The sequence below is a fragment of the Cricetulus griseus genome, chromosome 3, assembly GCF_003668045.3.
Source record: "Cricetulus griseus strain 17A/GY chromosome 3, alternate assembly CriGri-PICRH-1.0, whole genome shotgun sequence".
Taxonomy (NCBI): domain Eukaryota; kingdom Metazoa; phylum Chordata; class Mammalia; order Rodentia; family Cricetidae; genus Cricetulus; species Cricetulus griseus.
In genome coordinates this window covers 159,068,405-159,089,421 of record NC_048596.1, presented here as the reverse complement: position 1 = coordinate 159,089,421, position 21,017 = coordinate 159,068,405, and the positions used below count along the sequence as shown (strand labels likewise).

At 43.5% G+C, this 21,017-nt stretch overlaps 1 protein-coding gene across 1 annotated transcript in view; it reads left to right on the top strand.

The window, feature by feature from the left end:
* The window catches only part of Scoc (short coiled-coil protein), a 25,469-nt gene extending 5,784 nt beyond the window's left edge, over positions 1-19,685 (top strand). Inside the window, exons 2-5 of the mRNA XM_035441665.1 lie at positions 13,095-13,286; positions 16,049-16,120; positions 16,573-16,656; positions 18,145-19,685. Coding sequence (XP_035297556.1) covers positions 13,095-13,286; positions 16,049-16,120; positions 16,573-16,656; positions 18,145-18,287 — 491 coding nt within the window. The 3' untranslated portion in view covers positions 18,288-19,685. The remainder of the gene's footprint in view (positions 1-13,094; positions 13,287-16,048; positions 16,121-16,572; positions 16,657-18,144) is intronic.
* Positions 19,686-21,017: the final 1,332 nt, after the last annotated feature.

Here is a 21,017-nt window from a genome sequence, read left to right as displayed (position 1 = left end):
ATAAGATTTTACCTGAATCAATGATTAAAGAATAACAGAGACTTGCCAGCAGGCTGCATGGACAGCCATCCCCAAGGTCCTCCATCCATAGTAGCGGGCTGCAGGACACCTGCCTTCTTGCTGATAACTTGTGACCTGTGGATTACAGACTTTGGGAAGACTTGCCTACCGTTGGCCCAAGCAACGCCGGGAAAGTCGATTCTGTTGTCCTCTTGTCCATGGTCTGGAATACTTTGTACCAGTTGAGGTGAAGGGTAGTGTTGCTCAGTGACCAGCGTTGTCACTGACCCGAGATGAAGTTTCTTCAGTGCCCAGTCTTCTCAGAGGAAATGGGGTGGGCCAGCAGCTGGCCTATCTCTTTGTTATAAAAAGCTTTTTAACAAAACATTTTAAATGCCATATTCTCTAGATCTCTGAGCATTTGAGGGCTGTCTGTTTAGTATCTTAGCAGTTAAGTTTGCCTTTAGTTAGAGAAAAAATCCCTTTTTGTAATAAAAGCTGTACCTTTGTAAACGGCTTACAGGATAGACTGAGTGGTATAAATATTTTGTTAATTTGAAATAGAGCTTTATGATTTTAAACTTTTAAATGATCATCATCATTTAAAGATACAAGAGTTAAATTTAAGTTGTATAGACTTAGCTTATATTTTAAGTATAGTTTAATTAGACCTTTATGACTTTAAATGTTTGCCATCATTTAAAGATATATAGCAATTTAGAAATATGAGACTTCGTATAGTTTAATTTAAGTTGTATATAGAGCTAGATAAGTATAAAGTTAAATTACAGGTACAAATATAAGCAGGACTGGATAACAGTAAAGGAGAACCAGAATGTAATCTCTGATCCGTACATTGTAGCAAAGAGACAGGGTAGACTTAAACAGAGGGCCCTGGAAAGGCATAGTATTTAGTAAACAAACCATGAACAACAGAGTCGGTGAAAGAAGAAATCATAGACAAAAAATAAAATAAAAAGCAAAAAGATCTGGCAGAAATCAAAAATCTGGTAGACAGGTAAGCTGTGTGTGCCTACAGGTAGGTCACATGACCAAAACAGCGGCAACCGTAAGCCGCTTGTCTGTTTACCTGCTTGTTGCCTATAACCAGAAAGGTTCCTCTATGCATTTCCCATGGGTGAGGCAGGTGGAGAACCGGCAAAAAGCTCCTCTACGGATGCACGTCTGCCCGTGGGAGTTGCCAGGGGCCTGGCCCCGAAGGGGACACAGCTGTCCCGAAACCGAAAAAGGACCCAGCAGTCCGAACTGAAAAAAGCAAAAAAGCACCGCTCCTGGAGCGGGATCCCATGCCTGACCTTTAGGAAATGCACCCAACAAGTGAAAGAAGAAATAAAAAGCAAGATGTCAGGTGGCAGTGCTTGCCGGTGGAAGTCATTGAACTGAGTGGGTAGGCCTAAGCCAGGTCACCTGGTTATGACCAAGATTGCAGCCCCCAGGTTAGCACACGTGGTCGAGGTGGCGACCCCCGTAAGCACATTCTCAATTGCCAGAAAAGTTTCAAACCTCATTTATGTGGAAAAATGAAAACCAGCAGACAAACAAAACTCTCAGAGCATCTCAAGCAGACATTGCCAACCAAGAAGAAACAGTCAGAGAAAGAACAAACAGAACAATGAGGGACATTCCCAGGTGAAAGAAAGTTCCCACTGGGAGGCAGAACTCCGCTCATTTACCTATTCGCTGCCAGTAACCGAAAGATCCCGTAAAAATGTATTTCCCGTGGGCAAGGCCAAAAAATGCACAGATTGCCCTGTCTGAGAGCACCCGGCCTGAAACCGAAAAATGGACCCAGAGTGAACAGCGCTGGGTCTGCCCCATAGGAACGGTTTGGGTTTCTTACCGGATTGTAGCGAACAGGCAGATCAGTGAGTTGAAGAGATCCTTAGTTGGAAAAGCGGCAAGTTGAGTTCCGGCATCTCAGGCTGTTGCAGGCAGGAGGGAGTGCCAGGAAAAGTGGAGATGGAAGTGGGCTATGAGTTCAGATTTTAGGATCTCCGAGATTTCCCGTGCTCCTGGCAGGAAAAGTTACAAAGAAAGAAAAACTATCCCACCAGCTAGCTTTGGGAGAGGGTCTACGGAGGGAGCCTAAACCAAGTCGGGCGCCAAAATGTTATTGTTTTGTTTAAAAAGAAGAAAAGAGAAATTGCTGAGCCAGACATAAGACTATAAGTTTTCTCGCATCTGAGAGACTCTTCAGTTATTAGTGACCATTGATCTCAAAAAAGAAATTTCCCAGCAGTGTGTCTTTGGAGAACTGCCCAAGGTGAGGATATAGTGGAATCAGCTGCCTCACTTGTCTCACTATGATGGGCTTCTCCTTGAATTGAAAGCTGAAATAAACCCTTGTTCCCATAAGTTGTTTCTTATCAGATATGTGGTCATAGCAGAGGCAAAGTAATGAGTCTAACTCCTGACACCAACCTTCTCTGAGCCTTTGGCCCTTCTACCGAGCACACTGCCTAAGGAAGGCAGTGGTTCTCAACCTTCCCAATGCTGTGATCCTTTAATACAGTTCCTCATGTTGAGTGACCCCAATCATAAAATTACTGTAATAATCACTGAAGTAGCTACTTCATAACTGTAATTTTGCTAGTTATGAATTGTAACGTAAATATTTGGTATGCCAGCTATCTGTCATGACTCACAGCTTGAGAACCACTGTCCTAAGATATTGATGGTATCTGGACTTAGGGATAAAGAAACACTGGACTATCCCAGAGCAGTAATTTTGAGGAAGAGTTGTCACTTTTATTTTTTAAAGTGCTGGCAACTAAGTCCATCAGCTAGCTACATCACTCCAAGATGGGTGTTTCTATCACCCAGCATTTGGTTATGGGCCATGCCTGTCTCCGGGGAGTCATGAGTAATGATAATAACTACAACTGCTAAAGTTGGAGTCCTTGAGAACAAATCCTGCTTCAGTTAGCTGAGACAACTACTGCTGGGAAGTTACTCAACTGCTCCGTATGTTAGTTCCTTTGTCCAGCTGACAACAAAATTGCATGGTGTGGTTTGCCACAGTGTCTTTCAGTCCCTCTTCACCACTAATGGGAAGTAAGCTCTTCAGTGGTATCAGCTGTGTGCAATGATTTCAATCCTTCTGTTGAACCAAGGAGGGCTCTGTTTACTCAGCACCCCCTGGAGATGACAAAGAATCTTTTTCTGTCTTTGTGATTTGTTTGGTGAAAGCTGATTGAAAAAGGATGTGTTGGCTATCACAAAATCCAGTTAGAAACTGCACGAAGTCCTCCCTGTCAGCTTTCTTAAAATGATGAGCCCATCTGAAGAGGGAGGAGGGGCAGCTCACTTATTTCACTTACAGCATCTGTTCATCCAGCCAGATCACTTGGATTTCTTGTATTAATAACTACTATTGCCTATGATTGGATCAATAGATTATGGTAGTATTTGAGAGGCATACATTATTCTACATTTTCATTTGGTATGCTTACAGAATACCAAAGGAAGATTCTTTAATAATTTTTTTATTCTGAATGCTGCTTCTGTGTAGCAACATACTATTACATGCATAATAGTATGGGTTCCTTACTATTATAAAGCAAAATCGTTGCAAGTGGAGTTCAGAGATCCAGGAGCTGTTTAGCTGGGCAATCCTTGTAGGTCTCTTGGGTGGCTGCAGCCCTGGCTATTGTTATCTAAAACTGAATGGGCATCCATGATGGCATATATACAGCCAGCATTGGATGCTGATGTTGCCTGGTTATTGAGCTGGGGCTGTCATTCATAGCCCCTAAACATGGTAATGGTTTGTGGGAAGTCCTATTTCTTCTTTGTTATGAGCAAGTCCACAGGAGGAATAAATCCAAGCCTGTTCAGATTCAAAGGGAGAAGAATAGGGCAACAATGCTTGAGAGGATGCCAAAGAATTTACTGTCCATTTGTTTAGTCAGTTGGCCCTCTCGACATGCTGAAAAGGCTGTTTCCTCCTTCCAAACTCAGAATACACTCAGCCTTTTCAAACAGGCTCCATTTGAAGTCTCAGGTAGTGTGATATCATACACAGGCTCAAGATGTGGGGTTGTGGGCACACAGCCACAGGCATACATGAAATCATGGGCGCACAGCCACAGGCACACATAAAATCATGGGCGCACAGCCACAGGCACACATAAAATCATGGGCGCACAGCCACAGGCATACATGAAATTGTGGTCACACAGCCACAGACATACATGTTCCTTCTGGCTCCGTCCATTAGAGTGTCAGTTTATCTACCAGAGGATTTGTGAGTTAGAGAAACAGATTTGTGCTCCACTCACACATACAATGGTGCTACTAGGGAAGGACAGTGGCAAAGTGCTTGCTTAGAGCAGACCTAGAAATAAGGTCATTTCTCTCCAGAAAGCAGCTTACAGTAGCTGGCAAGTGGGAGCCCCAGTGGAAGAATGGTTAGACCCTGAAGTGCTTCAGTCTCAATCCTGCAGAGAGAGCCAGGAGCTCAACGCCTTCTCTACCCAGGATGGAAAACAGAAACAAACAATATACAAAACAAAACAAAAAACCCAAACCCCACAAATCTTTTTGACAACTCTTCAGCTAAAATGTTCTATGAGAAATGCCAAAATCATGCTTTTTCTGTGGAGAAACTTATTTTGAGTCAATTTCACCACTAGAGGTCACTAGTGCAGCATTTCAAGAAGACAAACAAGGGGCTTTCTCTAAATTCTGCGCAGTGGAGCCCCTACGAGGAGATCATGGAGATCTCTCGTTCATTGAAGTTATCTGTTTATCTATTATTATTATTATTATTATTATTATTATTATTATTACTATTATTATTATTATAAAGAAAATTATTTTACATATCAATCCCAGGTCTCTTTCCCTCCCCTCCTCCCCTGGCCCCGAAACTAACACCCTACCCATCCCATACCCTTTCTGCTCCCCAGGGAGGGTGAGGCCTTCCATAGGGGGTCTTCAAAGTCTTTCATATTCTTTGGGATAGGGCCTAGTCCCACCCCCTTGTGTCTAGGCTCAGGGAGTATCCCTTCATGTGGGATGGGCTCCTAAAGCCAGAGTTTACAGAGCTGCACGGTGCTGGGGCTACATTTATGGACAGAACACAGCTGCTGTCCTCAAGGAACACAAGAAATCAAATGCAGGGTATTTCCACTCAGCTCTAATCGGTGGTCATGTAAGCCAGAACCTTTTCCACCTTTTGTTTATCTCATCTTCCTGCAGACACACAGGGCAAAAACGGAATTCTGTTTCTGTAGTCAAACTCTCACAGTGCAGCAAAGGCTCTTGTAAGCCAGGGTCTCATGATGCAGTCCAGGCTGGTCCTGAACTTGCACCTCCCCTGCCTCTGCCTCCCAGGTTCTGGGATTCCCTCATGTGTCTTCCTGGGGCTGTCATTCTCTATTATGGTACTAAGGGACTTCACAAGCCTTTCACACCAAATCTAACAGAGAACCACAAAGACATTTATATGGAATGTGAAAATGCTGATCTGACAGTGGTCTATGAGGTTTGTGAGGAAATATCTATTAACATTTAATTTTGTCACAAAACTCTCTGGATGGAAAAGACAATGTGCCAAAGAAATGAACACTGGGAACATAAAGACTCAAGGAGATGTCCTGAAGGGACATCTGTGAATGGAAGAGCAGGAGCTCTAGTGTGCCTGGAAACTTGTGTTACATTTCTTCCCAATGAGAGCTACCTGTTTGTAATCTACTTCATGCTGTCACAAGGAAAACCCAGAGTTCATGACTGTGGTCGGAAATGAATCAGAGACATACCTGGTTCTATGTACAACTTCAGCAATTGTATTTTCTCATAGCCTAAGGTCCTTAAAACTCACTTTTAGACCAGCTCCGCCCCCTAGTGGCAAGGCTTTTCAGAACTCTCCAACTTTGCCAGGATAAGCAGAGGGGCCCGTGGCCCTGCTTCCCTGCAACAAATGTAATTATCTTAGAAATTATCAATTTAGCCAATTATTTTAAAACAAATAACATGTAGGTTTTTCTTTGCTTCCCCAACTCTGTGTGTGTGTGTGTGTGTGTGTGTGTGTGTGTGTGTGTGTGTGTGTGTATTGAAGGGACCAGCTCCCCATTTTGGCAGCCATAACAGCCGAACATGTGCTTGTCTGACCTTGCCTTGGTCACTAAGAGGTCAGATGCCTGCCTCATGGCAAGGAACCAATCTGAAGTTAGCTGGTGGTGCTATGCTTTACAGCTCTGGGTGTGCTTTACAGACAAGCACACAGCAATGATGCACAGAGCATAGCAACCACCCTGGGAGGGCCTATGGGCCATAACAACCAGTTGGCCAATCAACACAGGGCAAGCCCTCCAAGCCTGGAGGCACACCAATCCTGAGCCTGTGCGTCCCCCAGACACTCCCCTTATGCTGCCCTACAAAATCTCTCTGCAGCCGGTTCGAGCTGTCTTTGCTAGCCATCTGCCATGGCAGGTGGATGAAAGACCCGAGCTAACATGGGGTTAGCTCATTAAACAACAATAAAGCCTCATGCTGTTTGCATCAAGCTTTTGAATCTGCCTGGTGATTGGGGTGACCGAGGTCCTGGGCTGAGATCCTGGAGGCCTGAGCTTTCCGGGGGTCTTACAGTATGTGTGTATGTGTGTGTGTATGTGTATGTGTCTGTGTGCATGTGTGTGTTGTCGTGACCCGGCATGTCTCAACCTTAACACATTAGGATTGGCCTGAGTGGGGGGGTGTGGACCTGGAAACTCCTAGCAACCCAGCGGAGATGAAGACCAAACACAGGCATCTTGTCATTTTTAGAGAGCTCTCAGTTCCATGTTGTAGAACTAGAGTCATTTCTTTATTTTCCATCTTTACTGCAGTTTCTTAACTATCCTTTCATTACCACGAGGGAACCATTTCTGTCTTTGTTCTCTCCTCTCTGGTCGCACACTCGCTCCTAACCTTCTGTCCTCACATGTTACTCACACTCCTATGGTCCCCCTGCCCAGGTACAGGCCTATTCAGATGCTTAGGTGCATAGAGATGCAAATTAGGAGGCATATTATCCTGAGGCCATGGTAAACAATAGTAGCCTTACTGGCATTAACAATACAATAGTGGGCCTGAGCTTTCTGGTGTTCCTGTTTAGTGAAACCCAAGGCTGGATCTCAAAATATTCCATAGTGGAAATATTTTGGTCCCCCACAGTGTGTGTATGTGAGTGTGTGTATGTGAGTGTGTGTATGTGAGTGTGTGTATGTGAGTGTGTGTATGTGAGTGTGTGTACGTGTGTGTGTGTGTGTGTGTGTGTGTGTGTGTGTGTGTGTGATGCCCATGCACATGAGTGACTGTGCTTGTAGAGGACACAGGTGTACCTTGGGAGTCATTCCTTAGGATGACTACAGCCTGGAAAACTCAGGCCTCCAGGGTCTCAGCCCAGGACCTCGGTCACCCCAATCACCAGGCAGATTCAAAAGCTTGATGCAAACAGCATGAGGCTTTATTGTTGTTTAATGAGCTAACCCCATGTTAGCTCGGGTCTTTCATCCACCTGCCATGGCAGATGGCTAGCAAAGACAGCTCGAACCGGCTGCAGAGAGATTTTGTAGGGCAGCATAAGGGAAGTGTCTAGGGGATGCACAGGCTCAGGATTGGTGTGCGTCCAGGCTTGGAGGGCTTGCCCTGTGTTGATTGGCCAACTGGTTGTTATGGCCCATAGGCCCTCCCAGGGTGGTTGCTATGCTCTGTGCATCATTGCTGTGTGCTTGTCTGTAAAACACACCCAGAGCTGTAAAGCATAGCACCACCAGCTAACTTCTGATTGGTTCCTTGTCATGAGACAGGCACCTAACCTCTAGTGACCAAGGCAAGGTAAGAAAAGCACATGTTATTGTCATGGCTGCCAAAAGGGCCAGGCATCTGACCTTAGTGACTAAGACAAGGTCAGACAAGCATGAGTTCGGATGTTATGGCTGCCGAAATGGGGAGCTGGTCCCTTCACTACCACACCTTGTATTTTGGGGACAGGTCTTTCACTGGCCTGGGACTTACCAGTTCAGTTAGACTGACCAGCAAACCCTGGAGTTTTGGTCCTCTTCATATCCTCCAACAAGGGAATTACAAGCGTTCACCACCAACCACATCTGGATGTTTTCACATGGGTCACAGGAATTGAACTCAAGTCCTCATACTAGCACGGTAAACAATCACCTGAGCTCTCTCCCCAGCTCTTGTTCTTACTGGGAACTATGGAGAAGTTAGGTTAAGTAGTAAAACAGGAGGTCTGAAGTAAGCTGTGAAATGCCCTGTTTGTGCCGCAGACATTCCTCAAGGGTCCCAACTCCTGCCGACGATCTTCTTCTGCAGCTGTGGACTTTCTTCTCTTTTGACCAGAAGAAACCCACCCAGGCTTCCTGAGGCATTCACAGACATTTCCCTGGAGATGTTGTATAATGCAGGGGGTTGGGGGCAGGAATTTGCCACAGAAATGAAGACAACCCAGGTAGGAGGTTCCTGAGAGAGATGTTGCCATGGACCCTGGGGGTACTGTATTTTTTGTGGGCATGCCAAGAGCGTGAATTCCTTTCCTGGATTTGATGGAGTGTGTTTTCAGTGCACCAGTCAGTGCCTGGGAAACACTGGCCCTGGTTCAGGAAAAGCTTGCTTCACTTTCCATAGAGGCAAAAGATTTTCAGTCTCCACATTCTGGCCCTGCATCACAGCATGCTGCATATGTAAGCACTACTGCAGCCTCCCCACACTCTGAGACTCTGGGTGTGGGGGATGGGGGGCAACCCAGAATGAAGTTCATGCAGGGGTGGGGTGTTGAGTGGTGGAGGCTGAGACTCTGACCCGGACATCTCATCATCTGCCAACATCTGTAAAACAAGAGATGCATCAGCTTGTAAGTTTGAAGATCCCAGATCCTGACAGAAAATGGGAAGCCCCCAGACTGGCCCCTTTCTCCTAAAGGGTGACTGGGAGAACAGACAGCTACCAGTTAGGGCAATTTGAAGAAGGCCCTTTAGCCAGGTGGCATTCAGAGCCACTGGGGACCATTCTGTTGTAACTCTGTAACCCTGGCTTCTCTGTGCTCTTCAAAGCATCACTTCCTACTTTCTGTTTTTCCGAGATAAGGTTTCTCTGTGTAACTCTGGCCTTCTTGGAGCTGACTCGGTAGACTAGGTTGGCCTGCTTTTGCCTCTCTAATACTGGGATTAAAGGCATGTGCCACTACCGCCTGGCAACAGCTTATGCTTAGTAAAAACAGAGTTTTTTTCTCTCTCTCTTTTTTCTCCTTTTTTTTCTTTAGAGACACAGTTTTTCTGTATATCTCTGACTATGCTGGAACTCACTATATAAACCAGGCTGTGGCCTCAAACTCAGAGATCTGCATGCCTCTTCGTCCTGAGTGTTAGGATTAAAGGTGTGGGCCACCAACAAAACAAAACAGAAAATCCAGAATTTTCTTAATGCTACTATACTCAAATGATTAATCTTGACTTTAAAGCCAGACAGACTATTTCTATAAAACTCAGTGAAATGTGTTACCTTCCTGAAATTATTTGTGATGTATGTTTGTTTGAGTGCATGTGTGATTGTGAGAGTTACAGGATCATGGAATTGTGAGTGGTGAAAGATCACCTGCTGAGGAAATATGTTTAGGCTTCCAGGCTGGCCTGGAACTTATTATGTAGCCCAGGCTGGCCTCAAACTTGGAGCCAACTTCTTGCCTATGGCTCCGTCTGTGGGATTACAGGCACACACTACCACAGCAACTTGGTTGCACTGCTTATCAAGGTTTTTCCAAATCATCTATTTGCATACAACATTGACATTTTGGCAATAATATATTAGGGATTGAAGTAATTAATGAATTTGGCTTTGTCCTAAGCAGGTACATCTGCAAATGAAGGGCTGATTATGTTATTTTTATATCTTATGTTGTGTTTCTTATACAAAGGTAAATAAAATAAAATCTGGTTAAAAAACATGTGAGGAAAAATCAGCATATTATTTTCTTTTTTTCCCATTAAGGTTCAAAGTTTAATGCTAAGTAGATCTTGAGATCTTTAATTCTTTGGAGAGCTCTCTAAAAAATGCAGTGGTAACCTCTATACTTGCCCTGAAAAATGGATGAAAATGACTGATAAATTAGCCAAACTTGAGAAAAGTACACATAACTAACTTAATTTACCAAATGACAATATGGCTCATGCTAAGTATAGTACTCTATTCCAAAATATGCTCTTAGACCTAGTTTTGAAATCAAATTTCAGTAAGCAGTGTACAGTCTTTAGTCACTGAATTCAAGACAGCGCTTGCTCTCCAGTGAGTTCAATAGCCTTGCAAGGGAAAAAGAATTAGAAAAAAGAAAACGTGAGTTCTTATCAAGAAACGAGATGAAGCAGGGTTTGAGAATTCATGAGTTTAAAGTATCAGGGAACACACCAGGCTCCATTTAAAGTACCAAATGTCTCCCTTTAGCATATTTCACTTTAAAACATCCAGCGTGGTTAGGATCCCTTTAATTACTGAAGGCACGTTTTTGTGTGCATCTCGAGAGTGTATCAGGCTGGCAGGTCAGGGTGACTTAAAAATCAAAAGAGTTAATTATTTTTGTGTATGAGTATTTTGCTTGTAGGTATGTATGGGCATCACCTGCATGAAATGTCCACAGAGGACAGAAGCGAGTGTTGGATCACCTGGAGGTGGAATTCCCAGGTAGTTGTAAACCTTCATATGAGTGCTGGCAACGGAACCAGGGTCCTCTGCAAGAGTGGACAGGCTCCTAACTGTTCAGCCAGCTCTTTAGCCCCTGATGACAATGAGCTTGGACCTTCTCTGCTTGATTCTGAATCATTTCTTCCTCATATAACACCTGACCATGCTAACAGCTTCAACTTGGGCTTCTTCTATTGTGAACTCAAGCTGTATGTTAAATGATATACTGCAAACATTTCAAATCTGTGAGCTTTCGTTTTCATTTTTCCAAAGAGCAAATATTTTAGTTTTTGTCAAGTGAATTTTTTATAGCTTTTTTTATGACTTTAAAAGTATTTGCCAATTCAAAGCTAGTGAAGATTTCTCTGTCTTCTAAAAATAGTCTAACCTTCCATTTTAGACAATGTCCATTTTGTATTAACACTTTGTATGTTGTGAGGTCAGAGTTAAGGCTTATCCCCTATCCATATCTATTGTTCAAACACTGCTATTGAAGACAAAGTTCCCTCAATGGAATTACTTTGGTACTACAGTGAGAAATCAGTTGGCCATATGGGTCAATATGTGGGCTTTTTCCCGATCCTGTCCTGTTTTATTTATCTGTGTGACCTCTTTATACCAGCACTATTATTGATCTCATTGATTCAGCTTAAAAGTGAGTGCTGAAGTGATGTTGGGTATGCATTCTGCTCCTTCACAAGTTTGTACTCTGTAACGTGATAAATAAAGGGCCCAGAGACTGATATTGGGTTCAAGCTTCAAGCTGAAGGTCAGAGAAGCAAAATAGTGGGCCATTAGCTCAGGCTGAAGGGGCTGATTCTGCTGCCTCTCCTCAGCATGGCTGGGGAATCCTGAGACTTCAATGTCTTCTATTCTCAATGTGGCTGGAGAATTATCCTCACTATGTCTGGAGAATGAATGCCTGTTACTGAGACCTTGCTCCTGTCTTATATATCTCTCTAATGCTGGGATTAAAGGTGTGTGATCTCAGGTGCTGAGATCATTTTTGCAGGAGCTGTTTCTCTTTAGGACTGGATCAACCTAGTGTAGATCTGGGTGGCCTTAATCTTAATCTTGAGTCCTAGGATTAAAGGTGTGTACCTCCATCTCCTAGCTTCTGGCTGCCGGGATTAAAGGTGTGTGCCTGGTTTCTATGGCTTGAGGCTGACTTTGCTTTCTGAATCCCCAGGCCAGCTTTAATAAATCATAAATAATGTATCACCACAGTGCTTCATGGACTTTCAGATAGATAAGTTGGAGAACGGTCTCTCTTACTGTGTTTCCTGGAAGAGTTTTACAGAACTGAGTTTTATTAAAATATTTGGAAAATTTTACTACAGATCCTCCTGGATCTTGTATGTCCTTTGTGGGAACAGTTTAAAATAGAGCTGGGCTCTGAATGTCATCTGTTACTGTGAGCTTTTGTGTTGTGTTTTCTCTCAAAGAACTGTCAGTTTCATCCAAGTTCTGCACCCTGATGCTAAGGCTGCCATAGCATCTTTGTAACCTTTAATGTCTACAGTATGGACAGTGAGGCCCTGGCTTTCATTGAATTTAAATTTTACCATTCTTTAAAATAACCACCTTTGCAACTCAGTGGTAGAGGAAATGCTTAGCTTATGTGAGGCGTGTACACACACACACACACACACACACACACACACACACACACACACACACACACACAGAGGCGGGTGGGGTGGGAGGGGACAGGGAGAGAAGAAAGTATATGCAAACTCGTCTCTAAGCTCAGGTTTTGTTAAAGTCAAAGCAAAGACGCTTTGCAGGTTGGGATATACTTGGTGGTCAATCAGTGCTAACTGCAAGATACTTTGTTTCAAAGGTTAGGTTAGAATGAGAAGACCACATGGCAACCCTGTATCGAGTACGTTGTATATTTGTCCCTGAATAAGAAACACGCTTTTAAGTCTCAGGTTTTCTGTGAGATGGAACGAGATCAGGCGATGCTGACCTAAGGCATCATGAGGTGATCAGGCTAACTGTGAGCTTAAAAATCGTCCAGGATTCGGGGATACGAAGAGAAACATCCATTAATGGTATATGCTTTATGCGTTTTCTGATTTTAGAAATTAAAAGAAAGAAAAGTGTGCTTTTAGATCGAGGGACGGCAGACTGCACTGTTGTGCTCACTCTGCTTCGAATGTGAACAAAGTGTGGCTGTATCAATCTCCAGAATATTCTATGACCTGGAACAACTTCCAAAAGCACTTTTCAGGTTCCGGGCGAGACAAAACCTGCTCAGCGAGGTTCGCCTTCTTTGGAGCGGCATCCCTTCTGCGTTGTGATTGGTCGCTGCTTTTCCAAGACACACCCAACAATCTTGATTGGGCGTCAATGCCCTTTTGTTAGGGCAAAGGTGGACCCCGGTGCTCCGCCAGGGGCGGGGTCGGGGCGGCCAGCAGCCAACGCGCAGGCGTGCGATCTCGCGGTGGGATTGGTGGGAGTCCGCCTCCTCGCTCGGCGCACGCTCCGTGGGCGGGGAGGGCGGAGCTGCTGCTGTCAGTTGGTCCGAGAGCTGCGGCCTGAGGCTTCTTACCCATCCCGCCCCCTCCCGGCGCCTCAGACGCAAGGTGAGGCGGCCCGGGGCGGCGTGGGCTGGGGTCGCGGGACCGCACTCGCAGCCTCGTTACCGCCGGGGCCCGGCAGGCGGGGCGGGGCGGGGCGGGGCGGCGGTATGGGCGCTGGATCGCGGGGCCCCGAGGCCCGACGCCCCGCCGAGCCCTACGCAGCCTCCTTCCTGGCCGCACGCAGCGGGATGCGTGGGAAGAGCCTGCCGGTGCCCGACTTGGACGCCTTGGGGCTGCGAGGGGACCCAGGTGGTGGGAGAGGATGCACTGCAGCCGCAGCTACCTTTCAGCTCGCGTCAATCCTCCGCCTCCGCCTCCTGAATCCTGGGATTGGGTTTCAGGCGTGGTGGTCCACGCCTGACTGGGGTGGGACATCTTTGCTTGGGCCTGGGTTTGTTTCTTTGTCAGCTGTTCTCAAGCATTCTGTGGAACAGATATTGGGGAATAAGGTTTGGGAAGGAGAAGATATACGTTCCCGAAAAGCCAAGATTTCTGTTATAAACTACCAGACTCTGACGTTTGTTTTTTTCAAGACAGGGTTTCTCTGTGTAGCTTTGGAGCCTGTCCTGGCACTCGCTCTGGAGACCAGGCTGGCCTCGAACTCACAGAGATCCGCCTGCCTCTGCCTCCCGAGTAACTGCCAGACTCTGACTGTGTAGTAGTTGGAAGGACAGATGTTCCCAAACCGTTATCTGTTTTTGAGGTCCAAACAAACTGTGCATGGGATCCTGGTGGCTGTATGCTTCAGTGATAAACTGGATGCAGCTAGCTCTCTGGAGGCCTAACTTAAATTTGAAATCCTTATTGACCGCGAGCATAGTCCCTCGATTTTCATGGAATTTGAGACCCAAAATATGTCAAAAGCAGAACATGGACAGAGAAACAAATCGAGTGGAGCAGCTTGAAGCAAATGACATTTATTCTTAGTTGCTTAGTTTTTGGAAATGCCAAAGAATTCGAATTTTCCAAAACGTTTGACAAGCTCATATTAGGATATTAGGACCGTAATTATGTCTTGGCTATGAAACAGGAGGCAATGCCCCTGACCTTTAGAAGGCTTAGTATCCACATCTGTGAATTGCAGTTTCCTTCTGTTTTGATGAAACTATATATGTGAAGTGTTTAGTTCATTAATTTAGTGCATTGTACTCTTTACTTTTTAAAAACACTGGCTCACTGGTAAGTAGACAACATATGAAAAACATGAATGCAAAAGCAGAATAGTCCTGTGTTTGGATGGATGTGTTAGGGAAATGTCAAACTTAATCCGAGCTGAGGTGAAATGGGGGGGGGGCACAGGGACAGACTGGGCACGTCTATGGACATGACTATAGCCTTGACTCTGGTGAAGTGGATTAGGCCACTCAGTTCTGGCCCTGTGTCTAATCACTGTGCTAAACATCTTAGAAGGTACAGTGTGAGCGTGTGGCAGTCGTTTAAATTAATCCTGGCCTAGTGCTTGCCATATCCCCTAAGCCTTACTCTCTCTACTCTTTCCACTCCTGGATTTAAAGTATAGAAGGTTACAGACTAATCACTAACAAGCTAGGTGCACAAGGCCTCTGATATTTCCTGTGATTTTCAAAGAAAAGTTTCAAAGAGAAGAGAATCTCAGAGCTAGGGCAGCTGGTAAGTCAGAAACTAACTGTGTAAGGTGTGTGTGTGTGTGTGTGTGTGTGTGTGTGTGTGTGTGTGTGTGTGTGAGCGCGCGCGCGCGCGCGCGCGCGCACATGCTGCATCCAGTGACCCCACAACTCACAGGCGTGGCAATGTGCATGTTACCCCAGTGCTTGGGAGGTGGCGTGGACCTCTGCAGCTTGCTCTAAAACTACTCTGATGGACTTGGTGAGTTCCAGGTTCAACCAGAGGCTTCGTCTTAAAAAAATAAGTGGAGAGGAACTGAGGGAGACACCCAGAATTGACTTGTGGCCTCCACATGTGCACAAAAATACACATGTGAACATGCACACAGACAGACACACAAACAAAACAGCTTTGTCATTTTAAAACTTGAACGTTGTTTACATGGAGAGGAATATGTTTTAAACCATTAGCATGTAGTAGAGTTTCCTTATATACATTCCTGTCATACATCTGTTCGGTTGATGAAAATTTTTATTTGTTTGTTTTTTTCAAGACAGGGTTTCTCTGTGTAGCTTTGGAGGCTGTCCTGGAACCCGCTTTGTAGACCAGGCTGGCCTCAGACTCACCGAGATCCACCTGCCTCTGCCTCCCGAGTGCTGGGATTAAAGGCCTGTGCCACTATTGCATGACAATGAGAAGAATTCTTAAAGTATGATCTTCAAATACTATAATAGCTAGAATAACTTTTAAAAAAGAATTTTGAAAAAAGAATCTAGTAATTCACTTTCTCTGAAGTGCAGATAGTCTCTGTAAACCGTGGTGGAAACCAGGCTCTCCGTGTGGTTCAGGAGCATGCTCAGTTTTCCAGTTCTGGAGTAGTGCTATGTAAGGATGCTTGGTAGCTTTCATACTGAGAGCTGCCAGAGAGTCCACTTTTCCATTTGTACTCTGGACATTCTGTCTCTGAAGGATTTTTTTTATGTGTTTACCTTTCCTCCCTTTTAATTGTCCTTAGTAAAAGGATTTACAGTGTTTCTGAGTCCTCTGCTTATCTCCCCATGCGCACTTCAAAGCAGCAAGGCCTGAGAAGGGTTCCTCTGGGTCACATCCTTTAACTACCTTGTCTTTTGAAAAACAAGCTTATATTTTACTGTTATGTCTGTTTCTTTTTCTTGTTGCAGACCATTCATCAAAGAGTGTGCATCCAAGAGCAGAAAGTCTGTTCCCCAAGATGATGAATGCTGACATGGATGGTAAGGTCTTTAATCTGTTTTCTGTGTGTTTCTGCCTTTCTGTATGCTTTTTCTTTATTAAGCAATGGAAAGAGCAGAGAAACAATCTTTAGAAGGTGTAGGTTAGCCAGGCAGTGGTGGCGCACGCCTTTAGTCCCACACTCAGGAGCCAGAAGCAGATGGATCTCTAAGTTCTAGGCCAGCCTGGTCTACATGGTGAGTTTCAGGACAGCCAGGGCTACACAGAGAAGGTTTAGGTTTGACTACTTTCCCATTTGCAGTAGAATTTATCCAAGGTGACTTCAATTCTGTAACTGTATGGCATGTTCAGCTTAATGCCCCATCTGCCCTCAGGTATAGGTTCTGTATACACAATTATTGAGACAATGGTTATAAAATGTTCTGAAGAATTTTAAGTGCTGCATGTCAAAACTGGCAGTGGTTATTAGTAAATTTAACACTTTTTATTACAGCAGTTGATGCTGAAAATCAGGTGGAACTGGAAGAAAAGACTCGACTTATTAATCAGGTGTTGGAACTTCAACACACACTTGAAGGTTAGAGTAAATTTTGTAGTTTTTGTAAATGACATCCAGTTAACTTCAAAGTCCATGTTAATAGTTGGTGGGTTTTTTGTTTGTTTTTGTTTTGTTTTGTTGTTATTTTGTAAAAAGAAAAAAAAGTTACTGTTATTTGTAAGTGTGGGCTGGTGTGCCTGCTGGGGCACTCTGTGAAGTCAGAGGCTGATGTGTGGGAATGTTCCCTCCTTCTATCACAGGGATCATGGATCTGAATTCAGGTAATCAGGTTTGGCTTGTGGGCATCCTTACCCAGTGAGCCATGTTGCTGGCCCCAGCCGTTTTCTCTTACTTTCTGGCTGGTTGTCTAAAGGACAAATATGCCTCAGATTAGTCACTGCTTTTGAGCGTCCTCTTTAAGGTGTTCACAGGATGCTGGCTTAGCATGAGAGCTCTTTACATCTGGTAGGGTGTTTTGGAGCCTGTTTTGGGAAAGCTCTATTAAAATGAAAAGAAGCATGACCTCCAGAGTTTCCAATTGATCATAGATTTATTTTCATTTTCTGACTTCCTTCCATACAATTACTACTACTGACTTGGCTTCTGATATTCAGTGTCATTAAATATTGTTTTTTGTTGAGGCACAAAATGTACAATAGCTTCTCATTTGACAGGTTATCTGGCTGTCCCCTTTGCTTTAACTCTCCTGCTTTAGATACATGTCTGTGTGGCTCATTTCCTCAGTTCCTTCAGGCCTCTAGTCTAATTACTCTTAGCAAAATAGTTAACTCTAAAAAAGCACTTCTCATCTGCTTTTATGACCATTAGTCATTTTACTTTTTCTCTAGAAGAAGTGTGACATACAGTGTATCAACATGCTTAATGTTTACTCCTGACACTTGGGTGCCTGTGTTACCGAATGCATATGCGCCCACATATAACCTTGTTCACTGTTGCCTCTAGAATGATGCCTGCTCCTGTTGATCATTAGACATTTTTAAATGTGTGAATGGAGATAATTTTTTACTTGTTCATGAGGACCTGCGTCTTTCGAATTTTTAACTGATGTTTAACCACTGCTTGGATCTCATATCCAGCATAGGAGTCCACTTGTGTTAAGCTACAGATCTTAAATATTTCCAGTAAAGACATTGTAGTTTCATATGGTAGGACAGGAACCCTTTATAAACAATGTTTTCTAACTACTGTAAGAGTTAACATAATGCTCTTTGCAGACTGAGCCCCATGGGAAACTCTGTCAACATTCACCATCTTTACTTAAGCCTTTACCCCCAGTAATCTGAACTGAAAAACAGAAAATTTCCAAATTTCGATTTTCCAAATTGTGTATTTATTGGTAGTGCTTGGGGTCAAATCCAGGTTTTCACACTTGTAGACAAGGGCTGTACCACTGGGCCATACCTCCAGCCTGGTCTCCACCTTTTGAATATTTTGAATGAATCTTGCATTTTATAATGTGGAATCATTGCCATGATTTTACTGATAATTGCATTTTTTTAAATATAGATCTTTCTGCAAGAGTAGATGCAGTTAAGGAAGAAAATCTGAAGCTAAAATCGGAAAATCAAGTTCTTGGACAATATATAGAAAACCTCATGTCTGCTTCTAGTGTTTTTCAAACAACTGATACAAAAAGCAAAAGGAAGTAAAGGGTTCATCTCCCTTTCTTCTGTGGAGTTGCTGCTTTTATTTTATTTTATTTTTTCTTAAAGCTTGGATATGATCCAAAAGTTACAGTATCCTTTGCTTCCTTGAGTATTTATAAAGAGAATGTCAGATCTAGGTAATATTAACTGCTTAACAGGAAACATCCCCGAGTTAATGTTATATGTATTACATTAGTTTATGAAAATGTGCAAATGTAGAGACTTTATAATTAGAATGACAGATATTTATGAAACTTGAAGATGAATGTTTTGCCAATTTGCTTATATATCTATAGGTTTAGCACTGTCTTTTATCATACGCCTAACTAGTGAACTATACAAGAGAATAACCATGTTGTGAAAAGTGACCAAAACCATGTACTGAATGCACAGCTTCTGTACCTTGTCCACCATCATGTGCCTCTCCTCCATCTGCCTCTTCCTCCCCATCTCCCTGACAGTAACTTCAGTAGTTGTCACCTACCAGAGTAACCTGAACTGTAATTGTTGACACATAACCAAAATAAGATACTTTCTTAGCCAAGGCTTGCCATTTGTAATATTTAGTAATAAGATAGGATCAGTGGTTTCTCTTTAATCAATTGAAGATAGATTGAAGCTATAAAAAATGAAGGGTTTTCTTTGAAATGTAAATTGTCACATTGAGAAGCTAAAAACTCCCGTTTACACAAAATAGCCCATTTGGTGTTGAAAAGAGTGCTGGTCACATGTATGTGAGAAATAGAAAATCTTGAGGAAAGATAGAAATAGGGAGGAAAACTGGATAACAAGTAACCAACTCCAAATGTTTTCCCTCCAGATGTGTGTTACCTCTGGCCCACAGCTGCACTTTTGGGACAGTATGAAATCAGACTAAGTCTGATGTAAGCAGGTTAATTAAGTCACATGTCAGAGGGACCAGTTAATAGTTTGGTCTCAAGATTTGTACCCAGGAGATAAACTTTTGCAAAATTAATTGAGAGTATATTAGTATAGGAATCATGAATATAAGAGAGTTTTGTATATGTGATACTTGTTAACCTTAGTATTTTATCTCTGTTGTTTTTCCCAGAATTTCTGTAAACACAACTACTTTGTTTGCAGAATTTTAGCCATTTCTTTTAACAATTTTAAAATTGTTTGGTTTGTAGCTTCCATTTGATAAAAGAATTGATACCCAAAATAATATTAAGATGTTACAGCATGAAAGATCCACTAATGCAGCTGATGGCTCTTAGGTTGGGCTGTGTTGACTTGTGGGATCATCTAATGTATTAGTGACATTAGCTACATGGACGCGTAATCCTCACATTGCAGATATTTTGCAAACCCTTTTGTGACTGCGTTACAAATATTAAATTGTGTTCTGCTTTGCTGTTTAATAAAAAGCTGTTTCAGAGATTGTGTGTCTTTTGATACAGTTGCTAAGTAAATGTTCAGTTTGGGTATCCAGTGTTTGCAGTGTCACAGTGTATTGTGTATTTTATTTATGTATCCAAGACTGCTACAGTAGGAACCTTTTATTAACACAGTGTTGCAGGAGCTTACCCATCTGGTTAGAATCCAGGGAAGGGACTGTGTTTGGGTCAGGCTCCTGACCCTCTATTGTTCCCAGACTAGTGGGCTCTAATGCATAGATTGCTTTATCATTTTCAGCTAAGGCTTCTGCATCACCAGTGACACTATTCTGTTTGCAGGAAAGTGACTAGACTAGCACAGAGTCTAGGTGTTATGGCCCAGGCCTCTTTACATCCGAAGCCTAGGATGGCTGATAAATGTGATGTCTTGCCTGGGAGGCCGCATGTGGCTACAGCTTATCCCTGTGGAAGGAGGTGAAGGCCGTGTCACTAATGCCCCAGACACAGCTTGATCTTTTACTAGGAAGTGTCTGGTATGCATTGCAACCCCCACCCCCCATCCAGTTGAACATCAAGCTCAAAATCCAAGTTTCAGGACAGCCAGGGCTACACAGAGAAACCCTGTCTCAAAAACAAAACAAACAAAAAAAGTTATACTAGCAACCTATCTGTTGACTAGAATAGACTATCTGGCCTGAGCGCTGCAGGGATCCAGTCTCTGCCCTCAGTCCCCCACCCGCAAGACTAGGGTTACAGACATGCGTGATCATGCCCAGCTTTTGTGTGGATACTAGGGCTCCACACTCAGCTCTCCAAAATTATTCATGCTTATCCTTTTTGCTGTTTCACTATTCTGGTTTGTTTATTTGCCTATTTTGAAAATGTTTTCTAAAGAGAGAGAAAGAAGGTGTGAAATTGGCTGGGTAGGGAGGTAGAGGGCCTGAGAGGTGGGGGGAGGAAAAACCATGGTCTTGAGGTCATTCAGTTTATCTGTTCTCATTCTTCCCTGGTCTAGAGTATTATGGGACAGGATGGCCAAGGAAAAGTTCTCAATATGGAAAGTAGAGTAGAAATAAATCCTCAGATTTGAGGCAATTGTGGAATGCTACTTGGAGACAAGTCCCTGGCTGTAGACCCTGACTGAGCAAGGTTTTCCTTTTTTTTTTTTTTTTTTTTTCCAACTCCTGTGCTCCCCCCGCTTGGAAGTTATTCCATATCCACCCCACCTCCACCCCTCAGGCTATGAAAACAGTTCACTGGTTGGCAGGAGTTTGGGGCCCATTATTTTAAGTCAAGCTTAAGTTTTGTTTTCTTTTTATTTTGCTAGTATAACTTTTTTTGTTTGTTTTGTTTTTGAGACAGGGTTTCTCTGTGT